The 21,406-nt window shown below is 41.5% G+C and overlaps 1 protein-coding gene across 1 annotated transcript in view; it reads right to left on the bottom strand.

Moving 5' to 3' along the window:
- The window catches only part of SLC6A11 (solute carrier family 6 member 11), a 95,019-nt gene that overhangs the window by 19,622 nt on the left and 53,991 nt on the right, over positions 1-21,406 (bottom strand). Inside the window, exon 8 of the mRNA XM_082211945.1 lies at positions 3,337-3,440. Coding sequence (XP_082068071.1) covers positions 3,337-3,440 — 104 coding nt within the window. The remainder of the gene's footprint in view (positions 1-3,336; positions 3,441-21,406) is intronic.

Genomic DNA, 21,406 nt, shown 5'->3' with positions numbered 1-21,406 from the left:
GGCAGGGCTTCCTCACTGCTTCCAGTTCTCCACTCAGTATCTAGTAAGACAACTTCCAAATCACCCCTTTGTGGACCTGCAATTATTAGCTTCATGGGCCTCAACATAGCTGACTGCATAGTGATGCAGATATGCTTCAAGGTCAACAGAGAAAACTTCTAACCTTAGAAGAAGTGACACAAACCCTTCAGAGATAATATACTGTAAATGCAACAGTGGTACATTTTAGTATTTGCAATCAATATTTATGTGCAGGGCTGCTGCCTGAAGCAGGTTTAGAGTCAGCTTTGTTTCCAGTGACACAGGTAAGCAATTTTTGTCATACTGATAAACAGAACAGGCCCAAGACATTTTGGCACATGAGGCAAACCACAAAATGGCATTCCCCTCCCTGCCAGGGAAGAAGATGTGAGGGAAGATCTACATCAGGAACAAGGGAGGAATAAAGATTTACATCGGGATCTGCTGCTCCTTTGGAACCTGCTGCCTGAGGCAGTTGCCTCACCTTACCTCATGGGTGATCCGGCCCTGCTGATAAACCATCTGTTTTACCAAAGTGTGAGTAAATGTTTACAATACAATTTGTAATTTCACAGTACAGTGGTACCTCGGGTTAAGAACTTAATTCGTTCCGGAGGTCCGTTCTTAACCTGAAACTGTTCTTAACCTGAAGCACCACTTTAGCTAATGGGGCCTCCTGCTGCCGCACCGCCAGAGCACGATTTCTGTTCTCATCCTGAAGCAAAGTTCTTAACCTGAGGTACTATTTCTGGGTTAGCGGAATCTGTAACCTGAAGTGTATGTAACCTGAAGCGTATGTAACCCGAGGTACCACTGTAGTCAGTAAAAGAGGAAAAATGTAAACAAAACAGACTTGTGGCACCTTAAATGTAACAGGTTTGTTTATTAGCCTTTAAGGTACCACAAGACATTGTTGTTCTTGCAACAGCTTAACAAAGCTACCTCTCTGGAATTTGTTAAGAAATGTGTTAACTTTGCCCAAGGCTCAGATAAGAAACGTTCTCTACTCTCATGATAAGACTACAATATTTGATGAATATTATGAGTTGGCATGACTTACAATGTCAGGCATGACTGAATAGTTGGATCTACTACATAATATTGGTTTAGCTTGTAATTTACTAAAATAAGTCCTGGCCTAAGGCATCATTTCTTAATGACTGAACTGATGTTGTTGTTGTTTAGTCGTTTAGTCGTGTCCGACTCTTTGTGACTCCATGGACCAGAGTACGCCAGGCACTGCTGTCTTCAACAGAACTGATAAGTCAGTCATTTTAATGTGTAAAGAGGTTCATTTTAATGTGTAAAGAATCTTACATTTTTACAGACTGGCTGCATTAAAAATCATTATAATAAATACCACTGACTAGGGGGAAATGCTAGACTGTGCTTCAGATATATGTATCAGTTACAATAACTGTATGGCATCTGTTTAAACTGGATATTCCTCCCTTCCTATTTTGCATAATAAATAGACCAACAGACCAGCTGAATTTGTAGTTCAATAAACATGGTGAGTGAACAGGATAGTGGGACTTTGCAGCCTATGAATAAAAGTGACACTGACTTTATTTTTGCAGTATATTTCAATTTCCTTATAGCAGCTTAGCAGCATCCGATTTTCACAAAAACATCTTAAACTTCCTTACCAGAAACCTTAGTATGTTTTATGCAAATCTTGTTAGTGACTAGGGATTTTTAAAAAGGTAAAATTTGAAGGTAAGATAATATCAGATGCATTATGAGTCTAATTAAAATTCATGAAAAAAATATTTGGTTTTTAATGTTCTCAAAATATCATAGTTGATTCTCCATCTGAGGGGATATCTCAGCGGAGATTAAGAGTCTCATGGTCTGACAACTGAGCTATCCCAGGATAGAAATAAAATTCTCCCATGTGATACAAATCTTTTTTTTTTTAAAAAAAGTCTGTATACACACACAATCTTATTAACAAAAATTAAAATTGTAATGTTTACCTAGGTAATGTAGTTTTTATGAAGAAAAGCTGTTATAAGTAAACAGACAAACTGGTCCCAGAATCAAATGAGTGATCAATCACTTAATAATATACCATAGTAGTCTTAAGAAAGAACAAGCAGATGATTATTTAGAATTATGAAAGATGAAACTAAGAGGTGAATTAAGGGCATGTATCGTGTGCTGGCTATACAGTTAAAGCGGATAAGCATTAAAGTTTACACTAGAGGGAGCCAATACACCACTTTCAAATTTCTTTATGAACTACAAGGTTATTGTCACATGGCGGTACCTAGATCTTATGGCTGCTGTGTTATAGCTTTTTAAAAGTGTATATGAAATGGACACTACTCTTGTTCTATCCATTACCTGCCATTTTAAAACACTCAGAAAATCAGCATTCTCCAAAGGGTATACTATGTAAATTTTTCATCCCCAAAATATGTTACCAGAACCACTAGTCATACCATGTAATTTAATGTACTGAAAGGTGATACCACACCTGCAGTGAATACTGACCAAATTCACAATTTTATACTAGTATGGCACCAATGCTAATGTACCACCACGTGGAATTCTAGATTAATCTTTGTCATTAAAAAGGCGTTGGGCTGTTAGAATTCCTGCTCCATGTAGCCATATATTTTCTGAACAGCACAATCCTCTACATGTCTACCCAAAAATTAAGTCCCACCCTGTTCAGTGAGGCTTCCTTCCAGGTAAGTGTATATGACTAAAATCTAAGTACATGAAAAAATATTCACAAATGATAAAACTTGTGCTAGTTAATTTTTGTATAATGCATGCATCATACATGTGCCTAAAATACAGTTAACGTATTATCTATTCTATATTTATCTTTATAACTTTAATAATGGAACATTAATTCTTCCTCTCAAATTACCATTTTCAAAAGAAATCAGTTCAAAAGCAAAGGGATCAAGTAATGCTCAGAACCCTTAAAATGTCATAACAGTACTCAAGCATGTTCTGTGTATATATTCTGTGTATGTTCTGTGTAACTAATATATATTCAGCTCTATGCAACTATTCCACTCTCACACATAAAATAACTTTTGAATGCGCAAATGAACTTCTCCTTCCTCTCCTTCCCTTGCACATCCCCTAAATCTGCTTTGGGAGTTCCTGCAACCCTCCAGCAAAGATTTAGCGGCGGAGTGGGGGGCATGTGGGGAGAGGGGAAATTCCATTGCAATCACAGAAGTTGTTCCACATACACAATTATTTAGTTGGGTACCTCAAACAGTCATGTACATATTTGCCAGACTAGACCACTCAACAGAAAAAATAAACATGACTGTAATTGTGTATTACCTGTAGCAGTTGTTATTGTAGTTGTTGTAGCTCCCTAAGGCTGTCAAGCACCCCAGGCAGATGGCATAAGAGAAAAATATTTGTGTTCCAGCATCCACCCAGACCTGCAAACACAAAATATAGGAATAATTATAAAAAGGTTTAAAAAAATCCTTGTTACTATAAGGTAAGCAGATCATAAATTATTAGAAGAAGCCTTGAAATTAGATTCTCTAGTGCTATCCAGTGTTTTGGGGTTTGTTTTTGCAATTCACTTGAAATTGCAAAATTACTTTTTTTTTTCAGACCAGTGTAATAGACTTGAATGAGGAACTTCCTTCATGGCTATATAACGGTTATCATCATTCTGTTTCTTCTCATTCATTCTGCTGTTTGTCACCCATACAGTATCAGAACCATACCATATCCAGCAGGTTCAAACAGCAGTGGCTCACAGTTGATAGACCTATCCCCTGTGAATTTATTTTCATCTCAATTTAAAGTAATCTAAGCCAGAGGCCATTGCTACATCTTCTGGCAGTAAATTTCATAAACTTCTTTTACCTCTCCTGAATCTACTGCCAAGCCACTTCATCGGTTAACCCTGAATTCTAGTAGTGTGAGTCCAGGGTCGCAGGTTCGATCCCCATAAGGGTCAGCTGTATATTCCTGCATTCCTTCCAACTCTTACGATTTTATGAGTCCCATAGATATACTCTACCCACTGTCTCCATGCCATGCACTTCCCATCACCATTTCCCCATGGCAACTCCAGCCCCTTCTCTTTTATCATTTCAAGTTTAATATACAGTGGTACCTTGGTACTTGAATGGCTTGGCTCCCGAACAAATTGGCTCCCAAACGCTGCGAATCCGGAAGTGAGTGTTCCAGTTTGCGAACGTTTTTTGGAAGCTGAACGTCCAATGCGGCTTCCACAGCTTCTGATTAAGTGCAGGAAGCTCCTGCAGCCAATCAGAAACTGCACCTTGGTTTTTGAATAGTTTCGGGAGTCGAACAGACTCCCAGAACAGATTAAGTTCGAGAACCAAGGTGCTACTGTATTCTTTTTTTAGATGAAGCAACCAGAACTGCATACAGCTAGGGGAGGACTTTGGTCTTTCAAATTTTAGCGGTGCCCTGTGCAAGGCCAAAATTTGGTGGCCCTTGTCTCTTGCCTTCTGTTCTGCTCAGTTCATTACATCATAGTTGTGACACCCAGTGGCGCCCCCTAGGCTCAACGCCCAGTGCAGTGGAACCAGTTGTGCTACCCAAAAGCCAACTCTGACACAGCATTCCAGATGTGTCTGAACTGTAACTTATTCTTTGATGAGTATACTATCAGCACTAACATATCTTCAACAGCTTTCATTATAAGTAACTCGTCCTAAGGTTTCATGATAGTGTCTAAATAAGTGACAATGCAGTCAAATAAATAAAGACAAATATAATGATGATTGTTTAAAATTTGTGAATGTAAAAGTTATGGTCAGCATCAATGAACTGTAAAACCATTTCTGCTTCTTTTGTCGATCACAGGAAACTGCATTTGGAACTACAGGGAGTTTCAAAAGCATTTTGCAATATTGCATACAGGTCAGCTTCCCAGAGAGAAAACAAAAAATCCAACCATGGATAATACTCCTATCTAGCAATTTAACCGTTAAAATTTCAGGACAAAATGCTTAATGCAAGATAGAAATTGGATTGAATTACCAGTTGTCTCATGGAACTCCAAATCATAAAAAAGATAAAATGTATTTTACATGTAAATTCCAAGAGGCTCCGATTTCTCAAGTTGTTGAAAGCTGGAAGTGTTTCTGTTTTGAAGCACTAGTACGATCACATTTAACTTGTGTCACAAGTTAAAATGGTTTTACTGCTGTCATGATAAGTAAAATATAGCTGATTATATCTGTAAAATGTTCTACTTCATAGTGAGAAAAGTGGATACGGAACACATTTTAACTAAAAAGTCTGGAGATCTCATTTCTTCAACAGCAGTTCTCTACATTGCATGGCAAACCAAAATGGATTTTTAAAGATCATTTGTGGGCTAAAGTGGTCTCAAACTCTTGAAAATAACATCTCACAATTCTTTAATTAGGTGGAATATTGCAGCAATATTTTTTGTTTACAATGCATTTTCAAATATACATCTTACCAATGCCATACTGAAGCTACCTTTGGAATTAACACTTGCATCAGTGGAGTAAAATTGATATGTCAGAATTGCTGTGATGTCATATTTGCCAAATAGCTAGAGGGACAGGAGAGGAAGATAATTGTTTTGTTTTGTTCTTGTTTTTATTACGTTGTATGCTTGTTAGAATTGATGCTTTTGAATTATGGTGCTGGAGGAGACTCTTGAGAGTCCCATGGACTGCAAGAAGACCAAACCTCTCCATTCTTAAGGAAATCAGCCCTGAGTGCTCACTGGAAGGACAGATCGTGAAGCTGAGGCTCCAATACTTTGGCCACCTCGTGAGAAGAGAAGACTCCCTGGAAAAGACCCTGATGTTGGGAAAGATGGAGGGCACAAGGAGAAGGGGACGACAGAGGATGAGATGGTTGGACAGTGTTCTCGAAGCTACCAGCATGAGTTTGACCAAACTGCAGGAGGCAGTGGAAGACAGGAATGCCTGGCGTGCTCTGGTCCATGGGGTCACGAAGAGTCGGACACAACTAAATGACTAAACAACATGCTTATTATGCTTTTAAAAAACAACAACAACCTTGTATTTTATGCTGTGAACTGCCCTGAAATCTACGGATGAAGGGCGGTATACTACTACTACTAATAATAATAATGATGATGATGATGATGTCTGCATAGTCTATAAGGAGGACGGTATCTACTAGATCAACTTGATTCCATAAACCTTTGCTACCAGTCCAGAGACCACACTTTTGGAAGCTGAAAGAACAATGAAATTGAATAAATCATTTTGAAGCCATTTTTGTCTATTTTTTTTCAGAGGGGGTACCAGCCTCAGAACTGAGAAGGGACATATGTACCTTCCATGGAAGAAAATGAGGAAGTCGACCACAGAGAATAATTTCCCCATCAGGTCCGCGCCCCAGCCATACCCCCAGCTCACCTGCAATTGGCCTTACAAGTAAGTACCTAGCCACCAGTGCAGTGAGAGGAAGCAGGAGCATCACCTCCCACTGAGGAAGGGAAATCAGCCCTGCCATGGCATCGTTGTGGCCCCAACCACCACACCCAGCAAAGGGCTTTGTGAGCTGAGTAGAGCCGGGAGCAGTGGTGCCATAGTGACATCAACAAATGACACAGGACAGGTGTGTTTGGGATTGAAAAGGCCATAACTTTGTTAATTACAGATGTCAATTCATGATACCCCAGGATCACCCAATGGGGCGTTATGGACAAAAACCACCGCCCAGGCTCCCTTAAGGTGATACTCCATGGCCGCAGGGGGAGAAGGGACGAATCTCTGAAAACTCTGCATAAACTAATTCTCCAGTTTGGGGAGGAAGCCTCCACTCGGTTTTAAAGAATTTCCCCCTTCTAATCAGCCCACCATACCTCAGCTTCCCTCCCAATTCAGCAGGGTTCCTGAATCCTCACGGTGGGGTTTCAGAGGCTGCTATGAAGAGGATGGGATGAGGAAGTCAGTTTACACCAACCCTGTAGATTTTACCATTTTAACGTAGGTTTGGAAAGAGTAAAAACTATTATATATAATATTTTGAAGCTCCAGAGAAAGGGGGTGGTAAAAATAAGTCATTCAAAACTTTTTTTTATAAAAAAGTGATCACAACAAAGCTGCAAATTACAAAGTTGGAACTACAATGGATCTATTGAATGTAATGAAGTGACTTGAAGAGATGAAGTGATATCTTTGAAACATGCCATCATTGCCAGCTGCTTTATATATCATGGTTGTAAAATACTAGAAACAAGGAAATCTAGCAGATCTAACAAATTTATCAAGCGTATTATTGATGGCGTTGATCGCAAAGATCAGAAAGCAATGCTCACAAATACATTCCTCAGTGAGTATAAGAATCTACAAGGGGTTAATATAATAAAGGAAGGATTGTTATGTGATGTTCATTTGGTATGGTTGCTATATTTTGAAGAGCAAAAAAGAGGACACTTGCTGACTTCCACTTTTAACTATGGATCACCATGACAACTCTCAATTTACATACCCATGAAAAAGAGGACGTGCCCTGGAAAAAGAGGACATATGGCAACCCTACATGGCAACTTAATAGTACAATTCACATGTACTATTAAGCCAAACTAATCAGAAATTAATAGTTTACAACAACCAGAACAGTGAATAATTTGCCATTTCCAGAGATTTCCTAGTGATTTCCTGTTTACTTTTCTCTCTCTCACCCACCATGCCTAAATAAGAACTCTAGGTATTATGAATCACAACAAAGAATTCTGTAACAAAATTTTGCAGTGTGAAGTATCTTCAGGATACTCCATCTCCCACCGGGTTTCTCAACCCTCCTCCCAAAAAACAGTCACCGTTCTCATTGGAGATTTGGAGTCTGCTGGTGAGTCCCTCTTGTGTTATTATATATGAATTATTCCCGAAGAATAGAGGTTGAATAGAGATGAGTCTATCCAATTTATGAGATAAAGACTCTGGGGTTGCGGAGCTCATCTTGCTTTACTGGCCAAGGGAGCCGGCGTACAGATCATGTGGCCAGCATGACCAAGCCACTTCTGGTGAACCAGAGCAGCGCATGGAAACGCTGCTTACCTTCCCGCCGAAGCAGTACCTATTTATCTACTTGCACTTTGACGTGCTTTCGAACTGCTAGGTTGGCAGGAGCAGGGACCAAGCAACGGGAGCTCACTCTTGTCGCGGGGATTCGAACCGCCAACCTTCTGATCAGCAAGCCCTAGGCTCTGTGGTTTAGACCACAGCGCCACCTGCGTCCCTCAATTTATGAGATACTATAAAGCGTGTTCTCCTTCATGGAGAGCACGTGTTGCAGTGGGGTCTGACAGGCCACCCCCTCAGTTGCTGGGTGGGATCATTTAGATGGTCATTGGCAGTGATTGGGCTGTTTGGGTTACTGGGCTAATTTTGATGTTGCCAATTTGTGGGATGGACCAAAGGTTTTATGTGCAGGGCATGCAGCATTGAGCGTTCTCTTTTGCAGTGTGTACCAGATCACTTGCCCTCCCTCCCTAATTTAGGGCTCTTGCGTCTGACCTTGCTATGCCTGTCATGGGGTCATCTGCTTTTGGGGCAGGGGACTGGTAGGAATTTTGTCCAGTTGGTTGATTGGCTGGTGCCATTCGGTTTTTGCTTACTGTGTAGCAAATCGTCACAACTTGTAAGGTTGTGTTTAGGCATTGGTTAATTTTTGGTTGGTGGAGGGGATGTGGTTGGCAGTGCCTGCCCCTCCAGTGCTGCTGCTGCAAGGGAATTCTGTTAAAGGAATCCAGGGGCTCGCCATGCTTTTGTCCAAATCCTTGGCATGGGGCTTGGGCGACGCAAGCCCCTGGGAACATGCGGGGAGAGGTGAGGGTCTGGTGCCCGGCTCCATTTTCTCCCCAATATTGTTTTCCTTTACTGGCTTTCGCTGGAATCTGAAGTCATTTCTGTCCCGGGACGGGGACAGATAGTCGGAACCAATGCCTAAGCAACCACTCACATTTATGTATTTTAATATAGTTGTGGCCAAAATTATACCAAAAACCTTAAACAAAAATTCTGTGTGAATTGTGATTTATTTGGGGGTGGCTTGGGGACCTTGACACGCAACACAATTCTGGCATAACTGATCAAGATTTTTGTACTGGGAAAGGTTCCACCACACCCCAGTTTTACAATAGAAAAGAAGGGACATAGAGAACCTGCTCTCTTTGACTTTTGTTTCAGTCAAAAGTCAGCAAATATTTCAGAAGAGGGTATGATGAACATGACTTTGCTCAAACTGGAAGGTGACATTCAAGGACATTGTTGCAGTTGTGGAACAAGCTCTACTTGTACAATGGGACGTCCCCCCTAAATCTGCTCTGGAGAGCTGGGCAAACCCTCAGAACAGGTCAGAGGGGATGCAGGAAAAGAAGAGTGAGGCAAAGTCCTACTCCATGAGCACCAACTTCCTCATGTGCATTCCCCACTCAGTGCTACACTGAATTCCTCCCTATGAGTTTAAGTGTAACATGCATTGCATTAAATTGAATACCATGATTTCTGGTGACTGATAACAACTTCTTACAGTTAAACGTGTGATTCAGAAATTTGCTGAAGCCATTAAATTTTTGAGTTTCAATACAACAGAGAACAACCTCTACATTTTAAATGTATAATGAATTACTTTATAGATTGATTATACTATTTATACAAAGTAGCGCATGCTCTGATAAGGGACGGGTGGCACTGTGGGTTAAACCACAGAGCCTAGGACTTGCTGATCGGAAGGTCGGCGGTTCGAATCCCCGTGATGGGGTGAGCTCCTGTTGCTCGGTCCCTGCTCCTGCCAACCTAGCAGTTCAAAAGCATGTCAAAGTGCAAGTAGATAAATAAGTACCGCTGCGGCAGGAAGGTAAACGACGTTTCCGTGTGCTGCTCTGGTTCGCCAGAAGCGGCTTAGTCATGCTGGCCACATGACCCGGAAGCTGTACGCCGGCTCCCTCAGCCAATAAAGCGAGATGAGCACTGCAACCCCAGAGTCATCCACGACTGGACCTAATGGTCAGGTGTCCCTTTACCTTTCTAGTGCATGCTAGTGCAGTATTCAACCATCAGTCACACACAAGAAATGTTTGAGAAAAAATTCCCTGCATATTAGTGGCTATACAGATGTTTTCACCCAACTACAGCATTTCCCTCCCCCTCCCCCAGAGCACTTATAATGAAATTCAGATCTACTACTATATAAAACAGACTCTTCCAGATACAGAAAGCTGTTTACTATGCTTATTTTCATCAAGGAATGAATAAACATTTTATAGTTGAAGACTGAAATAAATTATGCATTATTGTTGATGAGTCTTGGCATTATTTACATTTTAAATAGCAATTTTCCTGAAGTTGAAAACAAAAATCTGTTTTTGAAAATTCTTCGGTACTTCTGAGCTTTTCTCTAAGTTTGGGAGGAAGGAAGTAGACATGTTGCTGAGATGTTACATAATTTGTGGGCTTGTTGTTGTTGTTTTAAAGAACCCAGAGTAGATTACAATGTTTAAACAGATAAAAAACTTACAATTTTAAAAAAAATCACAAAAATAGAGTGGGTCCTAAAAATGAACATCTCAGCGGTCAAAGGTCAGGGTAAAGAGGCGCATCTGCAGCATCCACTGAAAACTGTACAGTGACATTGCCAGACAGACCTCTGTGGAGAGGGAGTTCCACAACTCAGGGGCTGCCCAAGATTTTATCTCACAAGCAAACAAGACTTAAATTGTGCCTTCTGTGGAATCTTAAGTGTGGAAAGTGCTCCAAGTATGATCAAATATAAGTATGTTTAACCTTCACCACAGTAATCCAAGCTTTTCATTACTACGTGTACATATCATCTTATTACACCTTCAGTTTGTCTCGCCCTTAAATGCTGTGATTCAGCAGGAAAATAAAGCAACACAAAATATGAACTCTACAGTGTGTATATAAATAACAGCAAATGTGCAGTATTTGGATACAGGACTCATTTTGTTTCTGAGGTTTTACTACCCAGGGGTTTTCAACAACACAGCTTCTGTAAGCAGAGGCTTCATTAGGGGAGAAAACAGAACTTAAATGGTTAGGCATAAAATGGCTGAATTAAGCCCTTTCTTTCCCCCTCTTTTAATGGAAGTGATTCTCAAAAGATTAAAAGTAGGTTAGGGGAATAATAAAACAGCTATGTTTCTAGTGTCTACCTGACAACAGCTTTTGTAGCAGTGAATAATTACATGAAAATCACTTCCTTTCCACCTCTCTTTGGGATTTCTGTGGGTTGCTAAGCAGTCCCTCTCCTACCTTCTGCTAATGTTACTTACAGACGCCAATGAATACAGCATATTCATTATGAGAAAAGGGAACTGAGGGATAGAAGGGCCTAAATACTTGAAGTTTTTTTTGTTTTTGTTTATTCACTGCTGCCTCCAGCACCAAGCACTATAGCTCAAAATACTTTACACATATTTAAATGCTAATTTGTCCAGGCATGATTAGTAGGAACCTATCTCTCTTTAAATGAAGCAAAAAACCCACAAAACTTTATTGGAAGAAAAGTCACACTTGTGTCATGTTTTCGTGGTGCCAACCAATGTAGGAAGTCAGTTGCCAGTGTGACTGTGTCTAGCGAAAAAAAGGGGGGGGGACTTCTTTATGTAGCCCTTCTGCAATCCTATGTTCTAGCCACTTACCTTGAAGATGCATTAACATTTTTTTCTTTAAAATGTCTAGCATAAACCATGAATACTTGACTAGAGATTGAAAGACCTGTCGATTTCAGCTCTCTTCATTTTTCTAATCTTAAATTCAGTTCTCCACATTTCACAGCAATTTGTGGTTTTGGGTTTGTTTGTTTGTTTGTTTGTTTTAAAAATTCCTAATGAAAATCCACCAGCATTTTAGTGCAAACTTCTCCTAATAAGCACATTTTTATTTGCAGTTTTTGCAAGCAATTTCTCCTAATGTAATGCTATGTCTTTTCCACCAATATATTCATTTTCAACAATACTTTCTCTTAATGAAAGCATTTTTTTAAACGATGGTTGGCGAACTGGGATACTAAAATTCAGACAAGTGCAAATTTTAAAGCATAGGGGGATTGCATATCCTTCTGGAAAGTGTGAATTTGATAGATTCGGCTTTAAATGAGACCTGAATCAAATTTTTTCCACATCTCTACCCCTGATAGCTATATGGGTCACACAGGGAAACAAGAAAGTAGGCTGTTCATTGGCCAGACTATAAAAAAAGCATTCTAAACCAAAACCTTCCCAGTGGCAAGACAGAAATTTTTAACATTCTTATTTTGGATGTTTGAGCTTGGCACAACCTCGGCTGTCATACCACGCAAAAATATACTGATCTGAGGCACCTTGGAAGCTGCCTTATAGTGAGTCAGACAACTGGTCCATCTAGCCCAATGTCTTGGAGTATTTGTAAAGAGATACATGAAGTGTTTTAAACCCGCTTTTGAAACTGTAAAAGTTTGACAAGATGTGCTACAACCAACAAGATTCACAACTACAGTGGTACCTCAGTTTATGAACTTAATTCGTTCCGGAAGTCTGTTCTTAAACCAAAGCCGTTCTTAAACCAAGGTGCGCTTTCCCTAATGAGGCCTCCCGCCGCTGGTGTCCTTCCACCATTCGGCTTCTGTTCGTAGACCAAGGTAAAGTTCACTAACCGGAACACTACTTCCGGTTTTGTGGAGTTTGTATACTGAATAGTTCGTAAACAGGGCTGTTCTTAAACCAAGGTACCACTGTACTTATTTGAGGTAGGAGAGGCAGATTGCCTTTTCAACAATTTGTGCAAGTTTTCTCTGACTGTCATGTACCCTCACATGCAGACTTCTGGGGGATGCATGCCAGTGGAGGGTGGAGCCAGAGGCAAAACTGGGCAGAGAAATGGATATGGCTTTCACCTTTGCATAGCAGGCTACATTCCAACCACACAAAAGTCAGGTTTACATACCTACACATGGCATGTTCGCATGCACACACCTTCTAGGCAGCCGAAAGGCAAAAGGCATTAACACAGTTCAATAAGACATTTCAGTCAGGTAAAAGCACTTACGAGGGCTGCTGAGCAGGGCCAGAGAGAACTGTAGCCAAGAGCTGGATAGAGAGGCTTGGAAAGTGACATATGGTTCCCCAGCTCTGCTTTAGAGGAACAGGCTGCCGCAGAAGCTGGTAAACTCTCCTTTCACCTTTAAAAGGTAAGGCTGGATTGACACATATCGGGGTTTCTGTAGCAGTGGATTTCCTGCACCAGCAGTTTGCTGGGCTAGATCAGGGTTTCCCAAACTTGGGTCTCCAGCTGTATTTGGACTACAACTCCAATCATCTCTAGCTAGCAGGGCCAGTGTTCAGGGATGATGGGAACTGTAGTCCCAAAACAGCTGGAGACCCAAGTTTGAGGTCTCATCCAGCTCTATGATTCTGTTCTTATACCTCAAAACCCAGCCCCAGCTGGGGATGCATACAAAGAAGAGTACAACACACAGGTACACAAGGAAAGAGGGAGCTCCATGCTGCAAAATATAACTGCTTTAACTACTTTTCATTTCTTTTCCCATTCCCTTACTCCATTCCTTGCCACTTTCTTCATGAGCAGAAGCTGAGAGCAGTGCCTACCACATGGGTTAAGCAATCCTCCCTGCATGCAGACAAGCTTTCCATCGGTGAATCGGAGGCATTCCATTTCTGTCACTACCACTACTGGCCACAGACTCACGAGCAATTTCGCTTTGCAGAATCATAGACCAGATGCATGGGGCAGAACAAATCATTACTGCACACAAAGGTGTATGTGGCTGTAGTTCCTTCCCCTCAGTGGGGTGAGAGGCTGAGCCAGGAGCACTGGCAGAGCTGTAGTTTCAATCTAAACCATCCTCAGAAGTAGTACAACTTTTAATACATTGTAGTAGCAGAGTGTAGCCCACTAAAGCAGGGAAATCTTCATCCAAACAGGACTGCAGCTGGACCACCATCCAATTTATCCAATCTTGCACCTGAGTAGTGCTGCATTGCTCGTAATGGGTCTAACCTTCATCTCTGAAATAAACTTAATGGTGCTTTTCTTTTCCTGATATGAAAAGAATGCCCACCACTTCATCTTTGGAGAGGATGCCTAAGGTGAAAGGCAGGCTTTCTGCTTAACTGGGAATTAGAAGAAAAAGCATACATGAAGGGGGGGGGGTGTCTACGAGGCCCAAATGTTTGAAGAGTTGCTGGCACTTACTGAGATTCAGTTCTTTTCACCACTTCTTCAAATAGAGGGTTCATTTCAGCTCACCAAAACAAACTGAGCCATTCCTCTGGGAGGAGGCCGAGACTAGCTTAGCTCTACAGTCACTGATCTACTTTGACAGGCAACTAACCTTCATGTGCTTCTAGCTGCCTGATGAAATTTTAAAGAAACACTGAAAGCATAGGAAAACCTTACCCACATAGCAAAAGCTGTTTTCACCATCATTCACATAGTTTATTGTTGCAAATATACTAATTGCACTGTAAATGGTTAATGGGACTATAACAAAATACGGATATCAACAATGAAGGTCTGAAGTCTACAACAACGGTTGTAAACAAGAGAATGATTTGCAAAAGGTGCTGCTAAGCAGCCACACAACAGCTTTGCCTCTTCCTTACAAATCATATTTCCAAGAGAACTTACTTGCTAAATCCATTTCATTTTTAAAAGGCTATAACAAAATAGAAAACTGTTGATTCCATTTTGCAGCAATGATTAGAGGAAAACAATTTACACCAAACCAAAGGAAGTTTCAATACAGTTGAGGAGCGAAGAAATGGAGAGAGAAGGAAGGCACGTAATGGGACAGGGGCGATACCCTGGTGAGGAAGAAAGTGAATATAAAATGTCTAGTTAAAACAAGCCAGGATCTTGTCCCATTGCTTGAAGTTGACTCATTTCGCAGCTAACCATTGTTTCTTGTTACACTGGTTAGCAAGTGACATGTTTCACTCTTTCAAAGCACTCTTTTCTCCCAGTTCAGCTGGGGAGGGGTAATAACTTACTCCCCCTTTTATATCATCAGGGGAGCAATTACTGCCTAAAATTCTGTCAGAGCATTCAACTCACTGACGACACTAGCAACACTTGCAAAATGTACACAGGCATGAAGAAAGCCTTTGGACCAATGGTCATGAAAACTGCACCGCTGAAAACCTTCTCAGGAGGGAGCATCACAGACCACAAGCAAGCAGATGAAGTGATGAGCCGAGCACTTTCTAGAATTGTACTTACAGGAAAGCATGGTCTCTGACATAGCAGCTGACAGTATCCAGACTCTCCCTTGATGAGCCATCAACTCTCAGGCATGAGGTAAAGCCCCAGGGCAGGACAGCATCACTGAAAGCCAACTTCAATTCCTCCCTCATGATATAACTCCGCAGCGCCCTCTTGCAATGTTGGGAACAAAAATTCATGCCACGAGACATGCATGACTCCAGCATTGTGACCCTCTACAACAGGGGTCAGCAACCTTTTTCAGCCGTGGACCGGTCCACCATCCCTCAGACCATGTGGTGGGCTGGACTATATATATAGATTTGGGGGGGGGGATGAATGAATCCTATGCCCCACAAATAACCCAGAGATGCATTTTAAATAAAAGGACACATTCCACTCGTGTAAAAACACACTGATTCCTGGACTGTCCACGGGCTGGATTGAGAAGGCAATTGGGCAGTTTCTGGCCCACAGGCCTTAGGCTGCATACCCCTGTTCTACAAGAACAAATATGACCACCATGACTTTAACAACTACCATGGGATCTCCCACTGAGTACTGTGGGGAAAGCCTCGGCCATGTAGTTCTCAACAGATTGCAATCACTCACTGACACAGAGATCAACAGTTGACATGATTTTCTTGCTGTGCCAACTGCAGGAGACATGGCGAGAGCAGAGATGCCCCTTATACAGCACTTTCATGGACAAGGCCTTTGATCTCATTAGCCAAAAAGGACTAAACAATATAGGATGCCCACCTGAGCTTCACAAGATGATTGTATTCTTCCATGAAAACATGCACAGCACCGTCTAATATGACAGCTGATCCTCAGATGCCTTCCCTATAAAGAGCCGTGTGAAACAGGGCTGTGTTCTCACCCCAAGTCTCCATGGCATATTCTTCTCTCTGTTGCTCTCCTATGCCTTAAGCTCAACTGAAGATGGTGTGTACATCCATTCAAGGAGCGACGAGGGTCTGTTTAACCTGGGCCATCTCCACATCAAGACAAAAGTGTGGCGGGTCATTATCTGAGAGACGTTGTATGTAGATAACACTGCCTTGACAATACACTCCAAGGAAGCTCTTCAGAGACCCATCAGCTATTTTGCCCAAGGCTGCACTGAGTTCAGCCTGACAACGACCAACATCTTGGGTCAGGACATCGCCAGCACCCCATGCACTCAGCATTACAAAGATGTCTGCAAATGTGACATGGAAGCTGGGACCATCAACCTTGCCCTTGTAGATGACTGCAATGCCTGGAGACAGTCAGGTCGTGCATGTGACCAGTCAGTGACCAGAGGAGGAATGACCACTTGGTGGAGCGCAGAGAGAAGAAACACCATGGTGTATCTGTAGCAGCACAAATGGATGCTTTCATCTGCCCCAGCTGCAACAAAACATGTCTCTCCTGTATCAGTTTCTACAACCACAGTAGGTGCTGCAACCTTCTAACAGTTTGATTTCACCCCCAAATATGCACTCCTCCATGGTCTCCTAAGACAGATGGATGCCACCAGAGCTATTAGGAATACACATTAAATATTCATGTTTTAATGACACTAACTTAGTAGCTGTATATTTTAATTCTAATTATATTCTAATAGTCTAATTACTTTAGCTCTTATAACTGCACTATGCATTTTAGTAGCTATATTACCTCTCTTTCATTCCTCTCCATTGTTAATTCCACAAGCCTCTCCAATGTTAATTCCTTGCTGCCCACGCTGGTGCACAAAGTATTTTGCCTCCTACCCACAGACATTTTACAAATCATAAAGAACCAGTACAATACAATAACTTAATCAAATCAAAGGAGGGGGAGCAAAGGGATCCATAGTCTGGATGCCAGCATACTTAGAATGGGCAGCAACTAGTGGTCTCTTCCAAGGCTTTCCTTTGAAATATTCATCCTGTTTGTTTGTCCATACACACATATGAGGGAGGGAGGGCCTGGACCTGCTCTAGAGGGGAGGGTGTTGAATCAGCTGTATTCCCATTTATTTCCCGTGCTGTTTGCAGTGTTTCTGCACACCAGGAAACTAGCTTGTCCTCTATTTAGCTCGCTTCACTTTACATACCTTTTAACAACTCAAACAAAAGCATGTATGCTAACAGTGCAAGCCGATCACATTAGCAACTGGGCCACTCCTCTCTGCCCCATCTCTTTGTGGGATGCTACCCCAATGCTAAGGGACGCGGGTGGCGCTGTGGGCTAAAGCCTCAGCGCCTAGGGCTTGCCGATCGAAAGGTCGGCGGTTCGAATCCCCGCGGCGGGGTGCGCTCCCGCTGCTCGGTCCCAGCGCCTGCCAACCTAGCAGTTCGAAAGCACCCCCGGGGGCAAGTAGATAAATAGGTACCGCTTACCAGCGGGAAGGTAAATGGCGTTCCGTGTGCGGCTCTGGCTCGCCAGAGCAGCGTTGTCACGCTGGCCACGTGACCCGGAAGTGTCTCCGGACAGCGCTGGCCCCCGGCCTCTAGATGTGAGATGGGCGCACAAACCCCATAGTCTGTCAAGACTGGCCCGTTCGGGCAGGGGTACCTTTACCTTTACCTTTACCCCAATGCTAGAACAACTACAAAGTTGTAGAAGGAAAGAAGGCTCATTGCCACTTATCCTGGAACTTTCCCCAAACTTCATCATCTTGCCTTCCAGTGGTATGACAGTGATAGAATCCCAAGACTAACTTCATGTTGGAAGGAGTCTTATTGCAATCTCCAAGCCTTCTTGCTATTAATGTTCTGTCAATCAGCACTGGGATTTTGACCACAAGGAACATCTTTCATCTCAGCATGTCTAGAGCTACCAATTCCTGTGGTCCAACAGTAAAAATTCTCTTGCTATTCACCCAAAAGCAGCAATGTCAACTTTGGACAGTAAATAGAAGACTGGCTGTGCAAAATTCCACAAGTCTAATGCCTATGATTATACATGGGACAAGTCTACCTGTGTCTCTTGGCCATAACTCTAATGGATTTCAATGGGCCATTCCGAACTACAGGTATCCACTGGACTCATGGAACCAGATGTAGATACCTAGATACCTAATAATACTGGGTTAAGGGCTCATAGTTTCTAATGACTTGCACACTTTCAAGGGCCTCTGTTAGTACTGCTTAATTCTTTAAAGGGAGCAGAATTTCAACAAAAACTGTTTCTGCTCTTCTGTGGATGTGCAAAAGATAACAGAAAGAAGCCTCATTGGCAAAAGTCATAGACTTCAATCTTTTAGATACTTGGCATTTCAGTCCTCTAGCTGCAGATTAATCATGTGATAACATTTTATGAGTAAACCACACATTTCTGCGAGCCATGAGTCATTTCTCTTAGTAATTACTTCTTTTCATTCCTATCTGCCTTCTACCGTCAAGCATTGACTAAAAAGCTGCAGTCATATTGTGTAGTAGGTACCTGCATTCCCTCTAATCCTTTCCCTTTTCTCTGGCTCATTAATGCCAATGCGCTTTCTTCAGCTTTGGCATTGTTCACTGTTCTTGTTACTTTCATTCTCATTGTGATAAGAGCCACATGTTCTTTTGTTAATACCACTTTAGCGTCTTTCTAAACTAAAATTATTTCTAATTATTTGAATGAGCTGCTGAAGAGGTAAACGTTCATTGGCTGCTTTCCCCCAACAAACTAAGACTTCACATCTGAGGAAACAATAAATTATTTCACCTGTCAGAAGATGTTACCATTTATCTCACTTCTATCCAGACACAAACATTCCAGTAACTATTTATTACACTAACACTTCCTGTTCCTAAATCCCTAAATATGAGGTGTTTAATGGGGGGACAGACAAAATCACTAATCACTTTTTAATCTTATAGACTAAAATGTGAAGCTATAGTATATGGCCAAATACAGGATTTATTTGTCTGTGACATAACAGGATCTTTTTTAATCCTGGACAAATCATTTAACAGTAGTGATTAGCCAGTTGATGACATTTTAATAGGTCATATGCATACAAGTACTGTATACATTCCTGCTATGCAGACTTAGCTTATGTGTGTTTAGTAAATCCCATTGAGTTCAATGTGGCTCAGTACGAATTACTGACACAAGAATGCAGACGTAGTGTATTGATTTTATTTATAGAAATAATTACAAGCCCAGAAACCACAGCACTGTGGTGGGATCCAAATAAATAAAATATAGCAACTAACTAAATGAAGGCTTTTCATAACATAGACAATACAGATCTAACTGGGACTCATGCATGGAAATACTGTATGGGATAAATCTAACACTTATTCTTATTATTATGCTGCTTTTATTTTTGATATTTTTATGTGGTAATTCATCATAATTATCCTATTTGGTAATTTGCAGGCCATTCTGAATTATAAAAAAGAGATGCATTACTTTGGGAGAGATTATGAGGTGATACGGACAGGAAACTGGTGATTTTGTTCAATATTTGAAGCAGTTGTTTTTGTTTTTGTTGTTATTTGAATTTATATATCACCCTATGCCTGGAGGTCTCCGGGTGGCTCACAAAATAAAATCAAAATATAAAACCACAAAATACATAATCAAAATAAAAAAAACCAAATACTTGCCCCCCAAAAAACCCCCACCACATTTTAAAAGGGCATAGGATGTAAATCAAATCATCCAAAGGCGTGGTTAAAAAGGAATGTCTTTGCCTGGTGCCTAAAGGTATATAATGAAGGTGCCAGGCGAACTTCCCTGGGGAGCGCATTCCACAGACAGGGAGCCACTGCAGCCGCTGTCATGTTGCCACCCTCAGGACCTCTCGAGGAGGAGACACACAAAGGAGGGCCTCAGAAGATGATCTTAGGGTCCAGATAGGTTCATATGGAAAGATGAGGTCCTTGAGGAATTGCGGTCCTGAGCTGTTTAAGACTTTATAGGTCAAAACCAGCACTTTGAATTGGGCCTGGAAATAATTGGTAGCCAGCGCAGTCGGACCAGTTCTATGCTCCCTCCTCTGCACCCTTGGCCTCACTCACAAAAATTGCCCTTGCGCGCGCTCTCTCTCTCTCTCTCTCTCTCTCACTCACTCTCACTCTCACTCACACACACACACACACACACACACACACACACACCAATTCCCCAGCCTTATCCATTTACATTTAGCTATAACAATTACATTAACCATGGGTTCAGGACAGTGCCACTTTATGCTTTAGCTACAGCTGATGTGTTCATGTATAAATGGAGAGGCATGAAAGAAGTCATGGAGTGACATGGAGTGCATGATCCCACAGCCTGCTCTTGATATCTTAACCATCATTAACTATTTGTCAGCCTTATGTCTGTTCTGGCTTAATGAGTATATGTGGGAGATTATGCAAGGGCAATAAAACTGTAAAAGGTTCTTTTGAAGAAATAATTGTCAGAGTATTGTAAAGAAAATTATCTTCCCTTTTTAAATGAGTAGTGATGTGAAATTGGAGAGTATTATAGGACAGATATGCCCAGCCAGCTATAGCTCCACTAATCTGGTATAGGATACCAGCACATCATGCACTAAGAATAATGGTTGTGGTTCTAAGTAATAAAGCTGTATCAAAATACACCCTGGCAATAAACCACTGTTCCTATATTATAAAATGATACCAATATAGGGCAGCATGGAAGAAATCACAAATGGACCAGCATATTTCCCCATTCACTTGCTATGCCAAACTTGAAAAGGAGAATGTAGAGAAAGCCAAACAGCAATACCTAGTATGTTATAATTGTGCGACCTTGGGTCAGAAGGATGTGGTTGAGAATAAGTGTGTAAGATATGTATTTGGAACCACTTCTGCACCTGAGACTTCAGGCAAGAGCTGACTGAGGAACAATCCCTTACCCATTTACCTGTGAGTAAACCTCATCCCATTTAACAAGAGTTACTTTTGAGTAGACATGTATAGTAATGAGCTGTTATGCTTGAAGAAGCTATAGCTGCAATGTGCCTATAAGTCAGATGAACAGCAGAGAGACTGCAGCAGATAATTATGTTTGATTATCCAGGTTTGGGAAAATTGTCAAATAATATTTCTATGTACAGGCTGCATTTGGAGAAAAATCAGTAGAGGAATGTCTCTGAGTGACAGGACACAACATTAAATGAAATGGAAAACCCCATCAACGGGTGCCAGTGAAAGCACAGTATTAAATGCACCATGCACTCTTATGTTGGCCAAAGAGGC

The sequence above is a fragment of the Podarcis vaucheri genome, assembly GCF_965113315.1.
Source record: "Podarcis vaucheri genome assembly, chromosome: 2".
NCBI classification, from domain to species: domain Eukaryota; kingdom Metazoa; phylum Chordata; class Lepidosauria; order Squamata; family Lacertidae; genus Podarcis; species Podarcis vaucheri.
Note: the sequence above shows the minus strand (reverse complement) of the source record. Positions and strands in the feature narration are given on the sequence as shown.